At 40.5% G+C, this 20,051-nt stretch overlaps 1 protein-coding gene across 12 annotated transcripts in view; it reads right to left on the bottom strand.

Annotated features, from left to right (window-relative positions):
- Positions 1-2,187: 2,187 nt before the first annotated feature.
- The window catches only part of LOC131466804 (complement C3-like), a 34,105-nt gene continuing 16,241 nt past the window's right edge, over positions 2,188-20,051 (bottom strand). For 5 of the 12 annotated variants that reach the window (XM_058640260.1, XM_058640262.1, XM_058640263.1 and 2 more), the window contains 25 exons: positions 19,674-19,788; positions 19,511-19,590; positions 18,879-19,018; positions 17,318-17,530; positions 13,701-13,764; positions 13,502-13,591; positions 13,227-13,430; positions 12,884-12,959; positions 12,596-12,755; positions 12,389-12,484; positions 10,077-10,227; positions 9,372-9,457; positions 8,802-8,879; positions 8,552-8,707; positions 8,274-8,336; positions 8,098-8,179; positions 7,965-8,013; positions 7,442-7,532; positions 7,251-7,340; positions 6,656-6,758; positions 6,450-6,539; positions 5,661-5,753; positions 5,465-5,548; positions 5,115-5,250; positions 2,188-4,569 (listed from right to left, as the gene is read on the bottom strand). In XM_058640260.1, coding sequence (XP_058496243.1) covers positions 4,428-4,569; positions 5,115-5,250; positions 5,465-5,548; positions 5,661-5,753; positions 6,450-6,539; positions 6,656-6,758; positions 7,251-7,340; positions 7,442-7,532; positions 7,965-8,013; positions 8,098-8,179; positions 8,274-8,336; positions 8,552-8,707; positions 8,802-8,879; positions 9,372-9,457; positions 10,077-10,227; positions 12,389-12,484; positions 12,596-12,755; positions 12,884-12,959; positions 13,227-13,430; positions 13,502-13,591; positions 13,701-13,764; positions 17,318-17,530; positions 18,879-19,018; positions 19,511-19,590; positions 19,674-19,788 — 2,732 coding nt within the window. In that variant the 3' untranslated portion in view covers positions 2,188-4,427. The remainder of the gene's footprint in view (positions 4,570-5,114; positions 5,251-5,464; positions 5,549-5,660; positions 5,754-6,449; positions 6,540-6,655; positions 6,759-7,250; positions 7,341-7,441; positions 7,533-7,964; positions 8,014-8,097; positions 8,180-8,273; positions 8,337-8,551; positions 8,708-8,801; positions 8,880-9,371; positions 9,458-10,076; positions 10,228-12,388; positions 12,485-12,595; positions 12,756-12,883; positions 12,960-13,226; positions 13,431-13,501; positions 13,592-13,700; positions 13,765-17,317; positions 17,531-18,878; positions 19,019-19,510; positions 19,591-19,673; positions 19,789-20,051) is intronic. The other 7 variants (XM_058640267.1, XM_058640268.1, XM_058640269.1 and 4 more) reach the window with 4 other exon arrangements.

Here is a 20,051-nt window from a genome sequence, read left to right as displayed (position 1 = left end):
GTATAAAGATGCTAAAACTTGGATCTACTTGGCAGCTGAATTATTTGTACGTTATAGTTGCGACATGACATAAATAAATAAGGGGGAGAATACAATAAGGCAATAATGCAACATTAAAGGGTGCCAACTACCATAAAACAGCAACATCAACAAACTAACTCAAGAAATCTGTATTGATAAATGCTGGAATAAGAAACCCAAAGAAACCCAAATTAGCATGCTGACATTAGGGCTCTTCACAGGCTGTTTACGTGATAGTAATTAAGCATCTTGGGAAACAAGAAAACTCCCAAACCATTGACTCAGAGGTTGATATTGCCTTCAAAAACCTTGGGTTTCCTTGTTTTTGTATATGTAAGAACTATGCACAGAATTATCAGTAAAGATGTTTAAGAGCCCAAGCGTAGTAACGTATACCTGAGTGGCAGCCATGTACTAGCCCTGAAATAATAAATCGAAGAACAATTGATTAGTGTCTGGTGTAAAGTCACATAATACTTGACCATCAAAGTGATGAAAGCCTGACCTGAAGTGGATCTTGAGTAGTTTGGTTGATTTGAAAAGACTGGTTTCTTGAAAATCCTTCATTTTCACTTCATAGGTTGCCACAGGTGGAGTTGAGGCCTCACTCTGTCTGCACACTCATAAATGGGTTGGTCTGATGATTCACATGAAACATATGCATATATTACATGAAATATACTCTTTTATGAGCTTGCACTTTGTAAAATACACACTTTACAACAGCACTGGCAAAACATCAGACCTATAAAAAAAAAAATTGTGTTTGTGGAAAAATGAGCGGTGCAGTTGTGGATTTAACCCCTAGGTGTGTAAGGGAAAACTTCATTAATTGGCATTCTATACATATATTAGCAACTTACACATTCATAGAGAAAAAGCTAAAAACTCATTATAGACCAGCTGTAACTCACAAATCACATTGTCTTACAATAAGGCCTTTGTGCAACCTTGGCTCACGTAAGTTCTCTGAGTGTTCTTTCTTGTATCATTGTTGCTCCTTCATCTGCTGAGGGAAAGGAAAGATAACACAGTGGAATACAGTCCTGCCCAAGGTTGTCTCTAGGTATCAGCGGAGGAAGGAGCCGGACATCGTGATCTGTAACATTTTTGCTAAGCTCGGGAGTCATATACCGTAACTCTAAGGCAGAATGAGGGAGCATTCCAAACTGTTAACATCTCTTTGTCACTGACTCCAGAGACTCCATCATCATCTCACCTGATAATCAAAATCTCAGCAACAAGGGGTCATCAAAATCATCTCCACTGTCTAAATACAAGAAATACAAGATAATCACTGGTCATTATAATGTCACAGTCACACATTTTGCTATAAAAGCTCTTTCTGCCTCAAATGTATGGGGAATTTTGTGAAACCTTTTTTTTTTTTTACAGTATGAGAAGTTGATCTTGATGTTGGTCTTAAGGGGGAAAAAAAGAGAAGCATCATTTTTTTTTGTTACTAAGAAGGGAGAAAAGCTGACTGGCAAGTGTTTCCATTCACGAGCATACAGCAACATCACACTGGAACACCCTGTGTCTAACAGAAGTGCCAATGAATACGAGACTTGTCCTCTACTCACTCTGTGCCACATTAAAACAGTCATGAGAGATTGTGTAATTTAACCTTGACCTACGTAACTCTGCAACAAAGTAAGCTGGCAAAATAGTTTTAATGGAACAGCAATTCATGATGACACAAATATTCTTAAAAATATATATACACACTGTATCTATAAGCACAATATCAAGAGAACTATAATGTTCAAATCTGCTAACAGAAAGTACCTTCATGTCTGTTATCCACAGTATACAGAAGAGTATTCGGGTACTCCTCAGAATTCTGACTTTATTCTCACAATTCATGCTGTTTTATTATTTTTTTCTTTCTTTCATTTTTTCCTCTGTGATGATGGTGACGCTGAGGGTTTCAAGGAGGAGTTAGAAGAGGAGGATTCTGACACTTCAGTCTTCCTTCTAGGAGAGTATTGGTAGTTGATGTCTCAATGGCTGGCAGGAGTCAAGGCTGGGTCAGTTTCACTTCAGTGACCTGTGGACAGAGACTATGAGGAGAAAGTAGAAAGCACTGGATCGTTGAGGTTTTTGCACTAAACAAAACAGTGCATCTGTCAGAATGCAGGAATGAAGGAGTCATGTTTAGTCCAGCATGTTTATTTCTGCTCAGGAGTGACAGCAGTCTAACAACACAAACTCACCATTAGGCTTATCATCCCTCAGGCAAAGAAAAGGAAAGAAAAACAAACAAATATTCTTAGACATCAATATCCACATATCAACAGAAACTACAGCAAACCATGTAAAGAGCATCAGCGATTTACCCCACTGAGCACAAGGAAGGCAATGTCCTTCGATTATACAATGCAATGGCACCATCTTGTGGCCAAAGCAAAACACTACACAATGGAAACTTCACACATGCATTTAAAAGGATTTTATCCGATGTACGCACACAACACTAGCAATGCTGTGGTCCAAACAGCACAACATTAACTCACTTATTATCAGACACAAAACTAAAACACACACATAAACATATCATGCTAAGAAATATAGCATGTGTGAGGTGGATCTAAGGGTGTGGGCAAGAATGGATATGTGGAGGAGATCTTAGAGGTACGGAGGTTTAAGGTTGTGTATGGCTTTGAAAGTGAGGAGCAGTATTTTTGATGCATTGTGTGGTGGGGAGCCAGTGGAGCTGCTGAAAGATGGGTGTGATGGATCGAGGGGGTTTGTGAGATGACATGGACAGGGTTCTGAACCAGTTGTAGTTTGTGGGTGGAGGGTTTTCTAAGGAGACCAGACAGAAGTGAGTAGCTATAATCCCGACAGGAAGAGACAAGGCTGTGGAACAGGATGGCAGTGGTGTGAGGAGTGAGAGAGGGGGCGGTTGATGTTGTGGAGGTGGCAGTAGGCGGACCGCGTAACATTACTGACATGGGATGTGGATGAGAGAGTGCTGTCGAGGATGACACCTAGACTCTTTACCCGATGGGATGGGGAGATGGAAGACTTTATTTCAAGGAGACAGTTGGTGAGGGAGCAAGGTGGGAGAGTGTTGAGTTGAGTGTTGTCATTCTACACAATAAATCATTTTAACTGATCTAGTTCAGATCAGTTTGGCATTGTTCAGTTTGATTCTTGTGTTGGACGTCACACTAATGCCTCTTCCTGTCGCGATACTTTGACGAAGTCACGCATAGTAATGTATCAGTCAGTCGCGGGGGGTGCTGTGCCAATCTCAGCTACATCGGGCGATAGGCGGGGTACACCCTGGACAGTTCGCCAGTCCATCGCAGCACTTAATATCATAAACTGGCCTTAGTCCCACAATTATTATAAATTACAAATTTCAGACCTGCCCTGAACCCTAACCCAGAAATTAAAAAAAATGTACTTTGATTATTTGTCATGAGTTTCTTGGTGTTTTAATTTGAGAATCATTCAGGACGATTTTGAAGTGGTTTTTAAAGTGATTATATTTGGCAGAAACTCTAGAAGATTCTAGAAGTGCATTGAGGTCCTGCAGGTTCACCGCCGTTGGTTTTATTCTGCAGCATCAGGTGGATAAAGCGCAGTGTTGTAGTGTACAGTATAATATATAAATATAACAATATAAATTCTGAATTAGTGCTATACATTAATCAAACACACTACCAACAAAATTGAACATTTCTGCCTGACTACATAAAGACAGAGGGATTTTTTTCACTTTCATAATATTCTTTGCCACGGTGCAAAGTTAAAAAGCACCAAACAGTAATCGATTTAAAAATGTATCACTGTAACCCCACACAGTAATGATCAACAGTTTAAATAATGTGCATTAATCTAAATTAAAATGATGCAGACATTTAGATGAAGACTATATTGTTTATTCCACAGTGTGACGTTTCAATCTCTTACATTACTTTCTTTAAAGGGTCACCTTCTTTTAAGTAAACAAAAAATGCCTAAAGGGCATCGTGAAAGTGTGCAGTAAAATTGCCAGAATAGCACTGAATGACCTCAGCTATATCAGGTCAGGTGCTTAAAAAAAAAAAAAACAACACATCTTGGCTGACACGAATCATGTGCGCAGATACAACATGCGCAGAACTAACATGTTTAAATCATCATTTATTCCTACAGCAATCAGTCTCCTTAATAATGAATCAAATATCACACTTGTTCTATTGTTGTGTTTAATATTGTTACTTTTGTGTCATATGTGTAAATATGTGAATGCTAGCTGTAACCCAAATTGCCCCTCAGGGATAATAAAGACACATGGTGGAGGATAAAGCGGTGATGGATGGATGAACCTTGATCTTAAAACAGTTTAAGTTTTGCATAAGAAATTAAAAAATTAAAAATGGGCAAAGGACAGACCATTTTCTGGTGTTGCCCTAATGCTGACATCCAAAGAGCGTGGACTCTGTGACCATCTCCTCCAAGCCCAAACATGTTGGCCTGTGTTCAGCCTTTTGACACTCTGCGTCTGTGGGCCAGTACTCGATCCAGGTTCTCTCACTGAGCACATACTGATCCCTGTGGGGAGAGAAGAAGTCACATAGATGCTGGTATTGATGCTGCAAGTGAGTTATTCTCACATGCTGGATGCATACGGTAAAAACACACTTCCCTTCCCACAAAAATAAACAGTCAAAAATATATAGACAAAGAAATATTTGTATAGACTTCTGGAGGTTTTTGTCGATGTCATTCACTCTTTTTGGTCTTTATGAACAGAGGTTTGCTGCGTCCTTCATCCAAACAAAACTGTAGTGTATACAGCAGCAGCACAGGGGTGGGTGGAGGCAAGAAGCATTATACCTCATACTGCAGGAAAACTGAGTTGTTGAGCAATATAATTTACTTCTGAAACTTTTTGTGGGCCCTTCTTGGGGTTCGTAATCATACAAAAACTGATTTGAGACTGTCTCACGTTACTAGAGGAATGTTGCTGTTGCCACTGTCTGTCTTGACATAAAGCAAATCACATCATGTGTGCAGCATGAGACTGTCGTCGTTTAGTATAACACTCCTTGATAGAACAGGAGAAAGAAGAACACATGATCACACAAGAAACTTACCGTTGGTCCGTGTGAATATCCTTTGATGTGCCCATGATGAGATACGTTTTCCCTTTACCCAGATCTAAAGCCTCCCTGCAGTGAGGGTAACTGAGGAATGCACGTAGTTTACCCTGGGGACCAACATCATAATTTCCTGATTTTTAAAATACACCAGAAGAGAAAGAAGAGAATTCTGGATTAAACACACATCTTAGGTATTAGTGTAAAACATGATTGTTATTTCCCATATCTCCATATAAGGAGATTCAAAAGGAATGAAAATAGCTTTACTTTGTAGCCAAGAATAAGATGAGGGGATTTAAAACCCTCATGTATAATGTGATACATTTTAGGCAGTTCACACCCACCTTCTTTGATCACTTCCATTATCCGCATTGCGTAAATATCAGTGGACAAACCATGTGTGAAGTCTTCCACTCTCACTTTGTAAACTGAGGACAAAATAAGGGGCAGATGATTTTCTTACTTATGAACCTCTTCTTATACAAACATCCTGGTCATTTACAGTTAAAAATAATGCAGATCATTCACACTGAGTCTTACCAAAATCAATTTTGCTGGTAGGTGTACTCTCACAGGGTTTAGCTGTGCGTAAATCATTGCTGATTTTACCCTTCTTCTGCATGCTGCAGTTCTCTGGAAATAAACAGCAGACGCACAGTAAAGATACAAACAATAACAGTAAGTCTACATGCTAATGTGTCTCTGGACGAGAAACAAATGCTGCACATACTGTGGATGCACTGTATGATTGTGTGAATGGCAAAACTGTAATATAAAGGTCATGGAGATTAGGAAGGTGCTGGAAATACAGACCACTTACCATTGTAACCAGTGTAGTGCAGGTTGTGGGAAACTGCAGCTCTGATCCTAAATTAACGGTGAGACACATTCCTCAACCATATCTATATTTTTTATCATGAATTGGTTTTGAGGTAACCAGATTTATAGAGGTGCAATACTTAACTACTGATGTTAATGATGTTAACAATAATAATACATTTTGTGGAACAGGTGAGGAATTTACAGCCAATGATAATTATTTCAGATTTATTGCAGCTAGTAGAAGTTAATAGAAGTGTGACTGCATCCATATTTTATTTCAGTGAGGCAGTTGTTTCTTGTGTGGGTGGCAGAGGTGACTGATTCGGAAGTGGAGATCATGACGACGTCTAGTGTTACTGAGGGTAAGTATTTAGAGGATGAGGAGGTGATGTTGTAAACAGCAGAATGACAAATGATCAGTTCTTTAATGAAGCATGATATTAGTAGTTATTATGAGTTCCTTCAGTACTTTCAGCTGCATCTTCAGAGAGACACTATAGTGTTTACCTTCAGCACATGTGCATGCTTCATTTCTACAGAGCCTCAGCAGCTGCCCAGCTTTCCTCTCTGGATGGTAGAATTTCAAACATTGTGTTTCTGCAATGATAAAGAAACCCATTGATGAAATGTGCATTCAATCCAACACTGTTAACACTACTAATCTGTCTATGTACTCTCTATCCAGATCTATCCAAAGTGTCTTTAAGGCTTACGGTCATAATATTCATAGACAGATACAGCCGCTGGTTGCATGACGCCCACTTTCAGAGTCTGGTGGATCCTAAAAGTGATCTCCTCTGATCGTGTGTGAGAAACCTGTGGAGAAATGTAAAGCAAAGATGAGAAGTGAGGTTGTCTGAGAGGTCTGGGACAATATGCTTTTATCACAATACTCGGGTGCTGATTCAATTTTAAAAAACAATAACCCATGGGTGATATTTCCAAAATCAATGCACATCACATGATGGTCAGTCAGTCTGACATTTAGCTACGCTGAATGTGTTCATTTAAGTTAACAGCTACATTAGCCCCTGCTAATTCTTACTACTCAGTGTGAACTGTTGCTGTAATAAAATAAAATAAAATCCTGGGAGATTCTCAAAACAGGACACAGCTCAAATGTGAGCCTTAAATAAAAGCGCCAAACATGAAACTGAAAAATTTCTTTTAAAACCCTGGTTTGCAATATAGACTGATACAAATAATTTGAAGTAAAATGGCAACTCCTTCTTTTGGCTGTTTCTGTTCATCAAGTGAAAACAAACGTTGCCATTCTGGAGGAGAGAACATTTTTCTATTCTATTATACCTTGTCCAGGTAGATGATCAATGAACCTCTCTCTGACAGAACTGTGTCCATCTCATATTTTGCAATGGTACGGGCTCGTCCTTGGGCCAACTAGACACAAGCATACAGAGTCAGAGACCTTTCAAAGCCATGAACATCATGTTTTTATCTTTTTCTTTGCACAATTGTAAGTGTGTGTGTAAAAATCTTACCAAGTCCAGGTCATTTTTGTTGACAGTGAAGCCAGTTAGTAAGCCAATATCCAAGATTGACATAGTTGCATCGTGATCCTTGTTCTTATATCTGTGCAATAAAAGGACACATTCGATTAAAAAATACACAATCGTAGTGAGAAAGACATGAAGTAACAAAGCAACCAGGGCTGGTGAGAAAATGTCCTGTAATAAAGGTCCAGTGTGTAAGAATTAATGACATTTCAATGGTTATATTTTGGCTTTATGTGGGGGACCGAGCTCCCATTCCAAAATGTGAAACTGAAGTCAATTCAGGCTGTTGTTGAAACATAGTTGCATAAGATGGTGGACTCTGTAAAGAAAGGCCTTTGCCTTAAGTACATATAAAAGGCTCATTATAAGGGTTTCAAAAAAAGATTTTTATTTTAAATTAATTGTACAAATATACTTATGGATAGCATATTCAGCTTCTGGCAATAAGCCCTCGTAAAAGTTTTACACTGGACCTTTTAAACCAGCATAATTTCTTAGCCGTACTTACAAGACTTCTATTCTCAGTTTGTATATCGCCTCATCCTCATCCATTTTCTCTGGAAAAGCAAAATACTACATGAGCATGTAATCTTTTGTCATGGCACAGAATCATTTTCAAATAGCAGAGGGCATAAAATGACCTGGAATAAGCTCCACTGACAAGTTAAACTTCTGACAGTCACTCTCTTTTTCCGTCAGCAGAGCGTAATACAGCGACACCATCTGTTAACACAGGAACAAAGTGCATTTTTATATTGCATGGGTTTATTAGAATCTATTAATACATGATTGAAAAACAGAAACATGCTTTATTTACCTTCAGTGTTGCTTCTCCAGTTCCTGTCGCAGTCACTTTAACATCCTGGTTTATATCATTGAACTGTGAGGATCAAAATAATAACAAAAGAAACAAGGCAATTAGTGATGGCAGACTTCACCCCATTCACGCAAGCCTCTGGCGGCCTCTGTTGGTCATGTTGTGGAAGTGCGAAATGACAGCCAGACACACTCACAGAGCCACCAAAAACAATAACTAGACGATCAGAAAAAACAGATCGATTACAACCACTGACAGTGTTTGTGACAAATGCTCACGTTTGATGTTCTGGTCGTGTGGTGGTTGTTCCTGTTGAAGTTGATCTTCTCTGGCTTGGGCCTGCCAGGCAAATGGATGTCCACATACAGATCATACTCTTGTTCTTGAGCACTGGCCCAGTATTCTGCTACAGCCTGGTACACTATCATCGTAGCCTGGACAGAAAAACAACAGTAATAAAACGACCATTGAGCTGCAAGTTTTGTAAGAAAAAAAAGAGCTAGAGGTCAATTTGGGATGTCCTGTTACCTGAGTTGAGCCATAGCCTCCACCATCCCTCTGCTGTTTGTTGAACCATCTCACAATAGGTCTAGCATCTTCCAAGGCCTTTATTAACAGAGGGTGAGAAAAGGTTTGAAGCACACCATATAAAGGTCTGCAGTAGTAAATTAACCAAACCATTTCCATTTTCTACCACTTTATCCTCCACATGAGGGTCAAGGGGGTGCTGTGCCAATCTCAGCTGACATAGGGTGATAGGCGTGGTCCACCCTGGACAGTTCGCAAGTCCATCGCAGGGCCACATATAGAGACAAATTCACTTCACTCTCACACCTCCAGTCAATTTAGAGTGTCCAATTTACCTAATCCCCATATTGCATGTTTTTGGACTGTAGGAGGAAACCGGAGAACCCAGAGAAAACCCATGCACACACGGGGAGTAAAATGCATTAAAGATTACTGAGAGGGTTTGGAACGTATAGCTTTGGATGCTTATAAAGTCACTAATGCAAACATAGGGAAGAAGTTCTAGAGAAAAATTGCAAAATATTGAAAATTGGATTTTTCAGGACCAGCAATGAACTCGCAGAGATTCACCTTGGCCTTGACCAGAGCAAGAAGAGCATAAGCTGTGGCCTCTAATGTATAAACACGTCCTTTAGGAACATTCCAGTGGGACAACTCTGTAAGAAAAACACAGGCAAATAATTTTTTTATTATGGGGCAGAACTTGTGCCAAATGTCATCCGATATGGAATATTTAATCTCACATTCTGACCTGCAGACATGAGTGCTCAATTGTGGAAGGATTTTAAAGGCCAATTCAGATATTATTTTTTATGTTATTTTATTTATCCTTTATTTAGCCATGAGGGAATTGAAATATATGATCTCTTCTTCCAGGGAGTCTTGGTTAAGATAGCAGCACAAATAGTACAAATAGTTAGACAAATCTATTTCAGATATACAAATCACAACAGAATATACAAGCTAAAAGGAATCAGTCAAAAGAGAGTAAAACATAATAGAGAGATGATAGTAAAGTGCAGAAGTATACAGGCCATACCCACAAGATCGAGACAAGAAAAGAAAAAACACAGTTTTTAGTATAGACACAAGTTAATATTTCTGAAAGAAATCATGTACAATGAATTCCCATTGCAGTGAGTAGGACAGAAATATACAATATTTATATCTTTACATATTTAATACATAATATCCACTACATTATTGTTTTAGACTAAAGGTAACAATTACTCTTGGAAGTGTTTTTTTTCTTGTATTGGAAAACTGTAACTGCACCTGGGGAAGCAAAATTGTAGAAGATCTCTCTGTTCAGTTTGTCTTGGTTGGCCAGAGCGTATGATGACATGGCTACAGCATATGGGTTGGTGAGGCTGGACAAACGCTTCTCCAGGTAGGCCACGGCTTTGTCAATACTTCCAGGCAGACTCTGGACATCAGGAAAGCAAGAAACAGAGAAATGATGGGAGGACTGAGTGTGACAGGCGAACAGACAAACAGCAGGTATCCTGTGCAAACATGAGAGGATGAGACAATAGTAATCCATTTATCTGTATCTCGAGAGCGAGTAATGAGTACTACTTCATACTTCAAGATACCAACATACAGTAAGTGACATAATCAGGGCTCCAGACTGTGACCAAAATTTTAATGTGAAACGTGGAGGGTCCTTGAGTTTATGGATTGCATGTATCTCCAAACAGTGAAGAAGGAGAATTTAAATACCAAGGCACATGAGATCAGCGATTGTGAACGATGGCTAAATGCACCATCGATGAGTACTTTCTCCCTAGTAAGCCTGGTGTGTGAGACACAAATCCTGACCTAGAGGATGAATACAAATCAGATTCTGAAGAAACAGGTCTGGCAAAAAAAAATCCACAAGATCCAGTTTTTGTGAGGAATGGCTGTGCAAGTTTACCTGGCTATGGTACTCCAAAAAAACGAATTAATTGAGCTGTAAATTCTGCTGTCGATACCCGCAACATGCAGGAACACAGAATTTGCAGAAATGCTGTCACTACACAGTTAAAATGCTCATCAAACGTGCCGTGACAACTCCACGACTATCACGTAAACGTGTTACAATCTGTGATTGAACATATGTCAGTACGCACACTTACGTAGGATATACACAGGAGGTAAAAGATGGGATTCACGTGTATTGAGTTACGTAATGTTGGAATAAAGTCGAGCTAAAGACAATCCACCGTCTCCTCATATATAACATATCACAACTACCGGTTGCATTTAGAAGATAAGAGGCTGCTAGTCAGTGCACCAAGGAGGAAAATAAATATTGAAGTTCAACACAGCCTTCTACACTGCCTGGCCAAAAAAACATTGCCACCTAAAAAAAAAGGGTCACATCGTTGGACCGCCTTTAGCTTTGATTACGGCACTCATTCACTGTGGCATTGTTTCCATAAGCTACTGCAATGTCACAAGATTTATTTCCGTCCAGTGTTGCATTCATTTTTCACCAAGAACTTGTATTGATGATGGGAGAGTCGGGCCACTGAGCAAAGCCTTCTCCAGCACATCCCAAAGATTCTCAATGGGGTTAAGGTCTGGACTCTGTGGTGGCCAATCCATGTGTGAAAATGATGTCTCATGCTCCCTGAACCACTCTTTCACAATTTGAGCCTGATGAATCCTGGCTTTGTCATCTTGGAATATGCCCATGTCATCAGGGAAGAAAAAAATGCATTGATAGAATAATGGGATGTGGCACAGGTGTCGCTGTTGAGCCCTCTGGAGGTATCGTGGGTCTAAATCAGCGAAACACTGAAGATGGAGGGTGCCCACTGTCTGACCCCAATGACGTTTTCACCCCTCTCCCACTCAAGACTTAACCTTGTCTTAAGTGACGCTTTTTAAATAATCATGACAAGACATAAATTAGTAAGTATAACACAGAAGAAGGTTTCTAACACCGATCTAGGTCCTACTGAAACATGGATTGTTTGGTCAGCTTTTCCTCCTTTCAGAAATGGCTGTGATGCCAATCTGGCTAGAGACGAGTATCAATCCATGAAGATATTCATTTTCAGGAACTACATGGACAAGTCTTACTGTGCCTCTTGGGACAAAGTTGCCATTTTGCTTAGAATACAAGGTACATACCATGCTCTCATAATCTATTTGGCAATTATGTCTTTTTTACGAAATAAAACTTAACTAATGTTCTGTTCATCCTACATCATGCTGATCCTCCCAGTCTCTGTGTGTGAGAGGGTATGTAGACACTGCATAGGGCTTGATTCAAATCAGTATGGAGGGACCTAGCTTCATACTGATTTGATGAGTTTGATGCCAAGGAGGCTGTACATATGAGGTTCAGTCAAGGTAAAAGGTCTAAGAGGTCAAATTACAAGGGCTCACCTTCTGAGCTACCCAATAGACCACAGGGGGATTTTGCTCGAAGGGTGAGTGAGGAAAGGCACAAGTTGTTCAGGCCTACTTTTTCTGTAGTGGCATTAAAGTTGTTGACTAGTGCCCCAGACTCTGTTTGGTTCATCACTTATGTGGAGTGAGTATGTGATGCAATAATAGTGGTGCAATACAATGCATGCAGGTGAGGTACTCACACTAACTGTGTCAGCACATAGCTTGCGTGACTCCTGCATGGCGATGAGGCAGAACGCCGTCATGGAGGCATCTGAATCTGAGCCTTGCACATCACCCTACACACACACACAGAAAATGTTTTTATTTGAATTTGCAAGTGTGTCGTAACGATTTTGAATTAGCTGTCTTTTTGTCATTCATGATGTTACTGGAATGAGTTCACACACACTCATCTCTCTGTAGATCACCCTTCCGACTTCTCTGAACATGCCATCAGGTTGCTGTGCATTGGAAATCAGAAACTTGACAGCGTCACAGATCACATTCTTCTTCATTTCCACCAGGTTGTAGGACATGGCAAACACCTTGACAACATAAGCTGTGAGCCTTTGAGAGAGAAGAGATTGTTAAGTTACATTAAACACATGAAGTGTGAGCCCACACTCACACAGTCAGAGATGGACGAGGATGTGGAAACATTTACATATGAGCTCATTTATATTTGAACGTCTCACCAGGTGCTACTTTTGGCCCTGGGCCATGCTGAAAAAGATCCATCTCGTTTACGGAAGGCGAGTTCATTATTGTAGCCTGGATGCAAACAAAACACACTATTTTTTTCCAAGTGCCATTCAGTCCATGTTTTTTTCCATTTTTTTCCATTTTTCCATCACATTCAATTAGTGGCTCTGTAAATCTGCACAGGAGTAGTTTGTTGTCTACCACACTGTTTGACACCATTTCAAGTGAAGTCAACTTTATTACTAGAGCACATTTAAAAAAAAAAACGGTTGACCAACATGCTTTACAGATTTAAAATTTCAGCCACAGAGAGGAATAAAATAATCATGATCTCACCGGTCCTGATATGCTGGAGGGTTTCATTCCGTCTCTGAACGCCCACAGTTTCCCACTGGTTAGTTTTGTCCAAATACATGGTTGCAATGACAGGTAGAGTCATGTAGATCATGTTCTGCTCTCCACAGCCGTGTGGCAACTGGATCAATGAAGTCATCAACTCCCCACTAATGATGTTCTCCACCAATGGACCAACTTCACTCCCTGCACATGCATAACCAGAACAATCAAAACACTATCAATCAACAGGAACAAGTAAATAAGTGATATCCCACCTGTCACAGAGATCTGTGTGCTTGTAGGTGTGTTAGGAACCCAGTCTTTCTTTGGAATTCCACTATTGAGAGTTTCTTCTTGTTTACCTCCTGGAGGAAGGAACAGGCAAGTTTGGGGGGTGGGGGAATCATTTTGCGTCAGTTCAAACACACAACACAGAATGATTATAAAGTGAAGGCATTCAATGTATGAACTCACCAGCACCTTTGTGTGAGGGGTCTAGAATTATAGTCTGTACAGACTTAATTAGTACACCTTCAGGCTGGAAAAACAACAACACAAACATTATAATCACAACTATTTTTAAGTTTATTCTTTTCTGTATATGTTGGGGCATGGGCTGGGGTATCCCTGAGCAAGGTACCCTAACTCCCATTTTCTCCCCGGGCACTGTTTAGTGGCTGCCCCCTGCTCCTAATTGTAGGAAGGTTTCAAGTAGAGGATGGGTTAAATGCAGAGAAGACAAAGACAAGTGCACAGAGTCTGAAGGAATGGGAACCCATTTCAGAGAGAATCACCATGGTGAGATTTACATTCCGCTGTCAAGACACAGCCACTATACAAGCATATGCCCCCACCAATGATGCAAGTGAAGCAGATAAGGAACTGTTCTATGTACAGCTGCAAGCCACCATGGCCAAGCGTAAGAAGAGAAACAGTAAACAGTGGGAATGAAGGAGGGATGGGAAAGCATGGCGTCGGAACCATGAACCACAACGGAGAGCTCTTTGTCGACTTCTGCTCCTTGAACAACCTGGTAATAGGCGGCACCTTGTTTCCACATATCACCCAATGGATCTGTTGAAAACCAGATAGACCACATTTTCTGGAAGATGGCAGGGAACACTACAGGACTGCAGAATAAAGAGAAGCGCTGATGTCAGTTCGGACCACCGCCTACTTTTGGCCACCTGCTGGGCACGACTCGCAGCTTGTAGGAAGACGAAACAGAAGACAACTAAGTATAATGTAGAGAGGCTGAAAGACCCTGAAACAAAACAAGAATTTGTACTTACCTTGGCAAACCGATTTGATGCTCTACGCTACAACTCAGATGACGAAGAGGAAGAAGATGAAATTGAAACTGAATGGTCTATCATCAAGGAAGCCCATACAAGCGCATGTGTAGAGGTTCTAAGGGAAAGTTAAGAGAGAGAAGAAGGAGTAGATGAATCAAGACACATGGGAGAAGGTGGAGGATTGCTATTGATAATAGCAAAACCAGGAACCAGAAGGCTAATGCTACGAAGCTCTATAACAGGGGTCGGCAACCTTTGTGACATGGAGGGCCAGTTTGAAATGTTCTTCTCATCTAGTGTGCCATTATCAACAATAACACAAAGTTAAATTATGACACAAAATACAAAAATATTTCCAATATACCTGGAATTTTATTCCATTCATAGAGCACATCTCAGTGCTGTATCTGCTCAAGGTTAATAATAATAACTTTAAGAAAAAACATCTTAAAAAAACACTGCGTTTAACAAACATATTGCTCTGTCTGGGAAGATAGGCCAAACCAAAACTGAGACTACAGTACCTTGTACTGGAAGCTGTCACTCAAACCCATGAAATCAGGACACACATAAAGTGAGAAACACTGAGGTGCCAGCATGCCAGTGTTTATGCCGCAGAGTGCCACCCGTGGCACGATTGCCAAAGGTTGCCTACCCCTACTCTATAACAAAGCAGACCAGAAAGTAAAAATAAGCTGTAGGAGAGACAAAAGGAAGTGGATCGTGGACATGGCCACGAAGGCAGAGGAGGCCGCGTCGAAGCAGGATATGAAAACCCTTTACAGAATCACCAAAACACTGAGTGGCAGAAGGAGACAAATTAACATGCCGGTACAAGACAAAGAGGGCAAGCTGCTTGCAACAAAGGAAGAAAAAATGGAACGCTGGAAAGAACACTTTGAAGAAATCCTTAACCGCACACCCCCACCAGATCCACCGGAAGTTGAACCTCAAACAAAATTGCTTGATAGGCAGCGGACCACCAAGTAAGGCAGAGATTGGTAAGGCAATCAAATCACTTAAGAATGGTAAAGCCGCAGGACCTGATGGTATACCCCCAGAAGCTTGGAAAGAGGCAGGCAAGCTGTCTGTTGAAGCCCTCCACCCACTCCTTAGCAGAATATGGCAAGAAGAGAAGATGCCCCTAGACTGGAAGAAAGGTACCATCATTAAGATACCGAAGAAAGGAGATTTGACCCAGTGCAAGAACTGGCGGGGCATAATGCTCGTCTCGGTTGCCAGCAAGCTGTGAAACGTGGGGCTTGACACAACTTAACATCAAGAAACACCAAACCATCATTAACTCAAGACTATGCTATATCCTTGGAATTTGGTGGCCCAGGAAGATCAGTAATCAAGACCTACTAGAGAGAACAGGCCAGAAACTGGTGGAAGTCACCATTAGAAGAAGGAAATGGAGATGGATAGGCCACACCCTACAAAAGCCTCCTACATCCATCACTAGATCTGCTCTTGAGTGGAATCCTCAAGGAATGAGAAGGAGGGGAAGGCCACGGCTGTCTTGGAGGAAAGGATTCAACAAGGACTTAACCATAGCCAACACCTCGTGGCAAGAGGTGAGGAAGACCGCATGTGACCTGAAGCGATGGAGACACTTCACTGAGGCAGATAGAATTCCAGATATAAAAAAACCTTAGCACCCCTCTCTTAAATAAATCAACCAGAGAAGAAGAAAAAGGGGTCTGCAGTGTTGATGTGAAAAAAGGAGAGAGGAAGTTAAGAACAGATATGCTGGTGTGGATACTTTTCTCCTGGAGAGCAGCAAACATAGAACTCCAGCCAAGGTCAGCTGACGTTCTCACTCTTACTCCCTCTCTCTCATATAATTTGTCACTGGATATTTTTTGAGTGTTGAGTCCTACTGTTGTAATTGTTTTTTCATACATCACAAAAATATTCTAGAAATATTCTTATTGATTACTTCTTCCTAAACAGCTGAGAGTATATTGATTCTTTTTTCCTAATTTTCAGTTCTTCAACAAACAGCTGAGAGTATATATATGTGAACTAAGAGAAGACTGCTTCCCAAACTGACTTCATCACAGGAGATTGCTGTCCACTCCTTATTGTTGAAATCCCTTTTGAACCAATTTTACAGTGAGAATCATTGTTTTTGTGTCACTGACAGCTAGATATGGACAGCTTTTGCATTTTATGAAACGTGTTAATAGGATTTTCTGGTATACAGCTCTACATATGTAGGTATGACAATGTTTCATATTAAAGATTTTTCTTAACTTTTAAAATGTGTCTTGAAAATGTGTTTGTTGTTAGTTGTTATACACTGAAGTAGGTATATCATTTTCCAACATTACTTGACAAAGAGCTGACACTTCAGATGAGAAAACAACCCTGTGTGTCATTCTTGAGAACATTCTTTGGCCAGTTTATCCTAAACATGAGGATTGTGGGGCTGCTGGTGCCAATCCCAGCTGACATAGGGCAAAAGGACGGGTCACCAGTGCATCGCAAGGCAAACACGTAGATAAAAAAAAACATTCACTCAAAGCTATTGGCAATTGAGAGTGTCCAGTTAACCTCTGCATGTTTTTCAAACTCCATACAGAAAGGCCCTTGTCCTGACCAGGTTGCGAACCTGGGCCTTTTTGCTGCAAGGCAACATCACTAACCCGTAACGTGTGGCTCCAGAGATGTTAAGGACTCTTACATGTGTACATACACAACATATCTGTTGAAATTGGTCTGATGTCATCTAATGTTAAAGAACATCTTGACACACTGTTGTCATTTTAATATGGCGTCTGTTTCTCTTACCACCACCCGCAGCATCTTCATGACTCCATCATTGAGCGACGAGTCCTTCACGGCTGCTTTGACCTCAATGTTGAATTGTCCGTACTTCATGGGTATAATGATGAAGGGAACTGATCGTGTAGTCAGGGGCCAGACTCTGACATCCTGACGATATCTTGTACGTTTAGACGCTGTACTGCACACATCCTCCATCTTAGTCAGATCCACACGCACCTTGGGAGAGAGGTGGAGAGAGGAGAATAAGAGACACCACAAAGTGAATCAGCTGCAAATGAAATACAGTTAGAGATATTTCCTTTACTGTTTCAGGTTCTATTAGTCATCAACAATAAAGAAAATATCAATAAAATAACATAACAATAACAATCTTAAAAAGGGACAATGATCCATAGCTAATTTAAAGCTGCAGTGTGTAATGTTTGGTTTTTGTTGTTGTCGTTATTATTATGCAGATGGTTGTTCTTTGTAGTAACATTATATGTACTAGTGTAGTGCCCATGCAAAATCTGTTTTTGTGTGTGTTTTTAGTAATTGTTGGTTTAGTGTGTTTGAGTACTCATTGTTACTATTACACAGCAAAAGTTCAGTGACATTTTTATTTGTGTGTGGTACTGACATACAGTAATGGCACACAATAAATATGGAAAATTTAAATACATGGTTGCATAACAGTTGGTTGTTTTGTCACCAGCATGCAGAGCTAAAGTTCAGTAGAGTGACAGCTGCAGAAGCTTCCTCTGAACCTGCCAGTACGGGTGCAGGGAGACCTGTAACGCCTCCCGGAGGGGAGTGGTGTGAACAGTGTGTGGTTGGGTGCACTGTGTTCGTTGTCTGCCTCAGCTTCATGGCGCCTTGTCTGCCGTTGCAGCATTACTTGCCAGTCCAGCACTGCGTTTGTCATCTGCCTCAGCTTCACTGCGCCTTGTCTCACTCACAGTGCTGTGTGAGTGAGAGGGGGAGTGGCTGCAGTAGAGCGGCGAGAGTGGCGAAAGCCAATGTGTGCTTCTTTTACCGATCACCTTCAAGTTTGAAATCAATCGGATCATCGGTTCGAGAGATATGTGAGTCACAGACAGACAGACGTTCCTAGAATTTATAGATAGATGTATGTATCCTTGATTTTTTATGCTCTGTCAAGAAATACTATCAGACCTGAGTGTGTTTGTGTGTATAGAATGGTGGTGCAGGGGCAAGTGGGGACAAGAAACACTTTTATCATTAAAGCTGAATGATTATTCACATCTGAAACTTTTCATGGTCGCTTCTTTGTGTTTTTAGTTGTACTCACACCAGTTTGGCGCTGTCTCACTATCGCTACTGAAAAAAAGTCATATGGAACTGATGACATCGTGTGAGCTTATTTGACAGTGCTTTGACTGTAACTGACATTTATATTTACTAGATATACAGTTTTTATAATGAATGCATTGATTTAAATTGTTATTTGAGGCTCTAGAGAAGAACCAGACTTTATTTAATAAACTTTTTTTCCTTTTTGATTACAAGCTCCTGAGAAAAATATGATGGTCTTATTGATTGTGGCCTGAATCAACAGACTTACAGTGATAAGATCGGGGGTGTAGTTGTGGAGGATTGCCTTAATTTCTAGCTGCTCTCCATGGACAGCAGAGTAGGGCAGTATAAGGTCAATGAAGAAGTCCTTCCGGACAATCACTTCTAACGGCTCACTGACACAGATTCCTTCAAGAAGAGGAGGAGAAGTAAGTGAAAGAGATTTCACAATAGTCAGGTACAATCATAGATTGTATATACAAATGGACATTGTTTTCCAGTTTAAAAAGGGAAGTCGATGAAGTAAGATGGAAGTAGCAGTAAGCCAACAGGGACAACTCAATGGAAGTCTATGGGAAATTAGCACACCTCAACACCTCACTTATTGATTTATAATGACACTAAACAAGGATTAATGGTCTTGTGGCTTTAGGTCTTCTGCAATAGAATATCATGTCAAAAATAGAGAGTAAAATTGATATAAAAGTCATGTCACATATGAGTGGACACCTGTGTAATTGACAGCTGGTATCGACCAATAGGTGCCTGGTAGCAGCTGATGAATGTCCTTTGCAAAAACTGTCATGGTGGTGGTCGAATTCACAAATCTCAAGACTGTGTCCATGTTGATATACAGTCTATGGATGAAAGTGAAACAACAGATATTCACTGAGTGCTCACCATGGGTTCTTGACAGACTAATGCCAGTCAACTGCCAGGTTGTGATTGAGTCTGGTAAAGGAACATTATCCTTGAATGCACTGAAACAAAGACAATTGTTGGAATTTTAGTGGTGTCATGAGTGCGGATATCTGTGTGTATGTCTGTGTGTGTGTTGCCTCACCAGTTGAGTGTGTTGCAAGAGGGCAGAACGATGTCTGTCCACAGCCAACTTTCAGGGAACTGAGTGCGAGACACTATCTCATTGCTGTCCATGTAACTGTCTTCTTCAACCTCACCTAGAGAGACATTAAAAGTTCTTCCAGCAGCATTTGTAATCACATGCATCAGTGAGTAACGTATTCTGAATACTTGGATTACTTCCACATTGTATTGCATAGGCACGTTCTTCATTCAGTGGAAGCACTACCATTACATTAGAATATCCTGAACCCAAATTTAATAATCTTGTGTTCATTCATTCATTTATTGTCTACTGCTTTTTCCTCAACATGAGGGCCTTGGGGGAGCTGTAGCCAATCCCAGCTGACATTGGGTGAAG

Source organism: Solea solea, chromosome 10 (assembly GCF_958295425.1).
Source record: "Solea solea chromosome 10, fSolSol10.1, whole genome shotgun sequence".
In the NCBI taxonomy this organism is placed as follows: domain Eukaryota; kingdom Metazoa; phylum Chordata; class Actinopteri; order Pleuronectiformes; family Soleidae; genus Solea; species Solea solea.
Note: the sequence above shows the minus strand (reverse complement) of the source record. Positions and strands in the feature narration are given on the sequence as shown.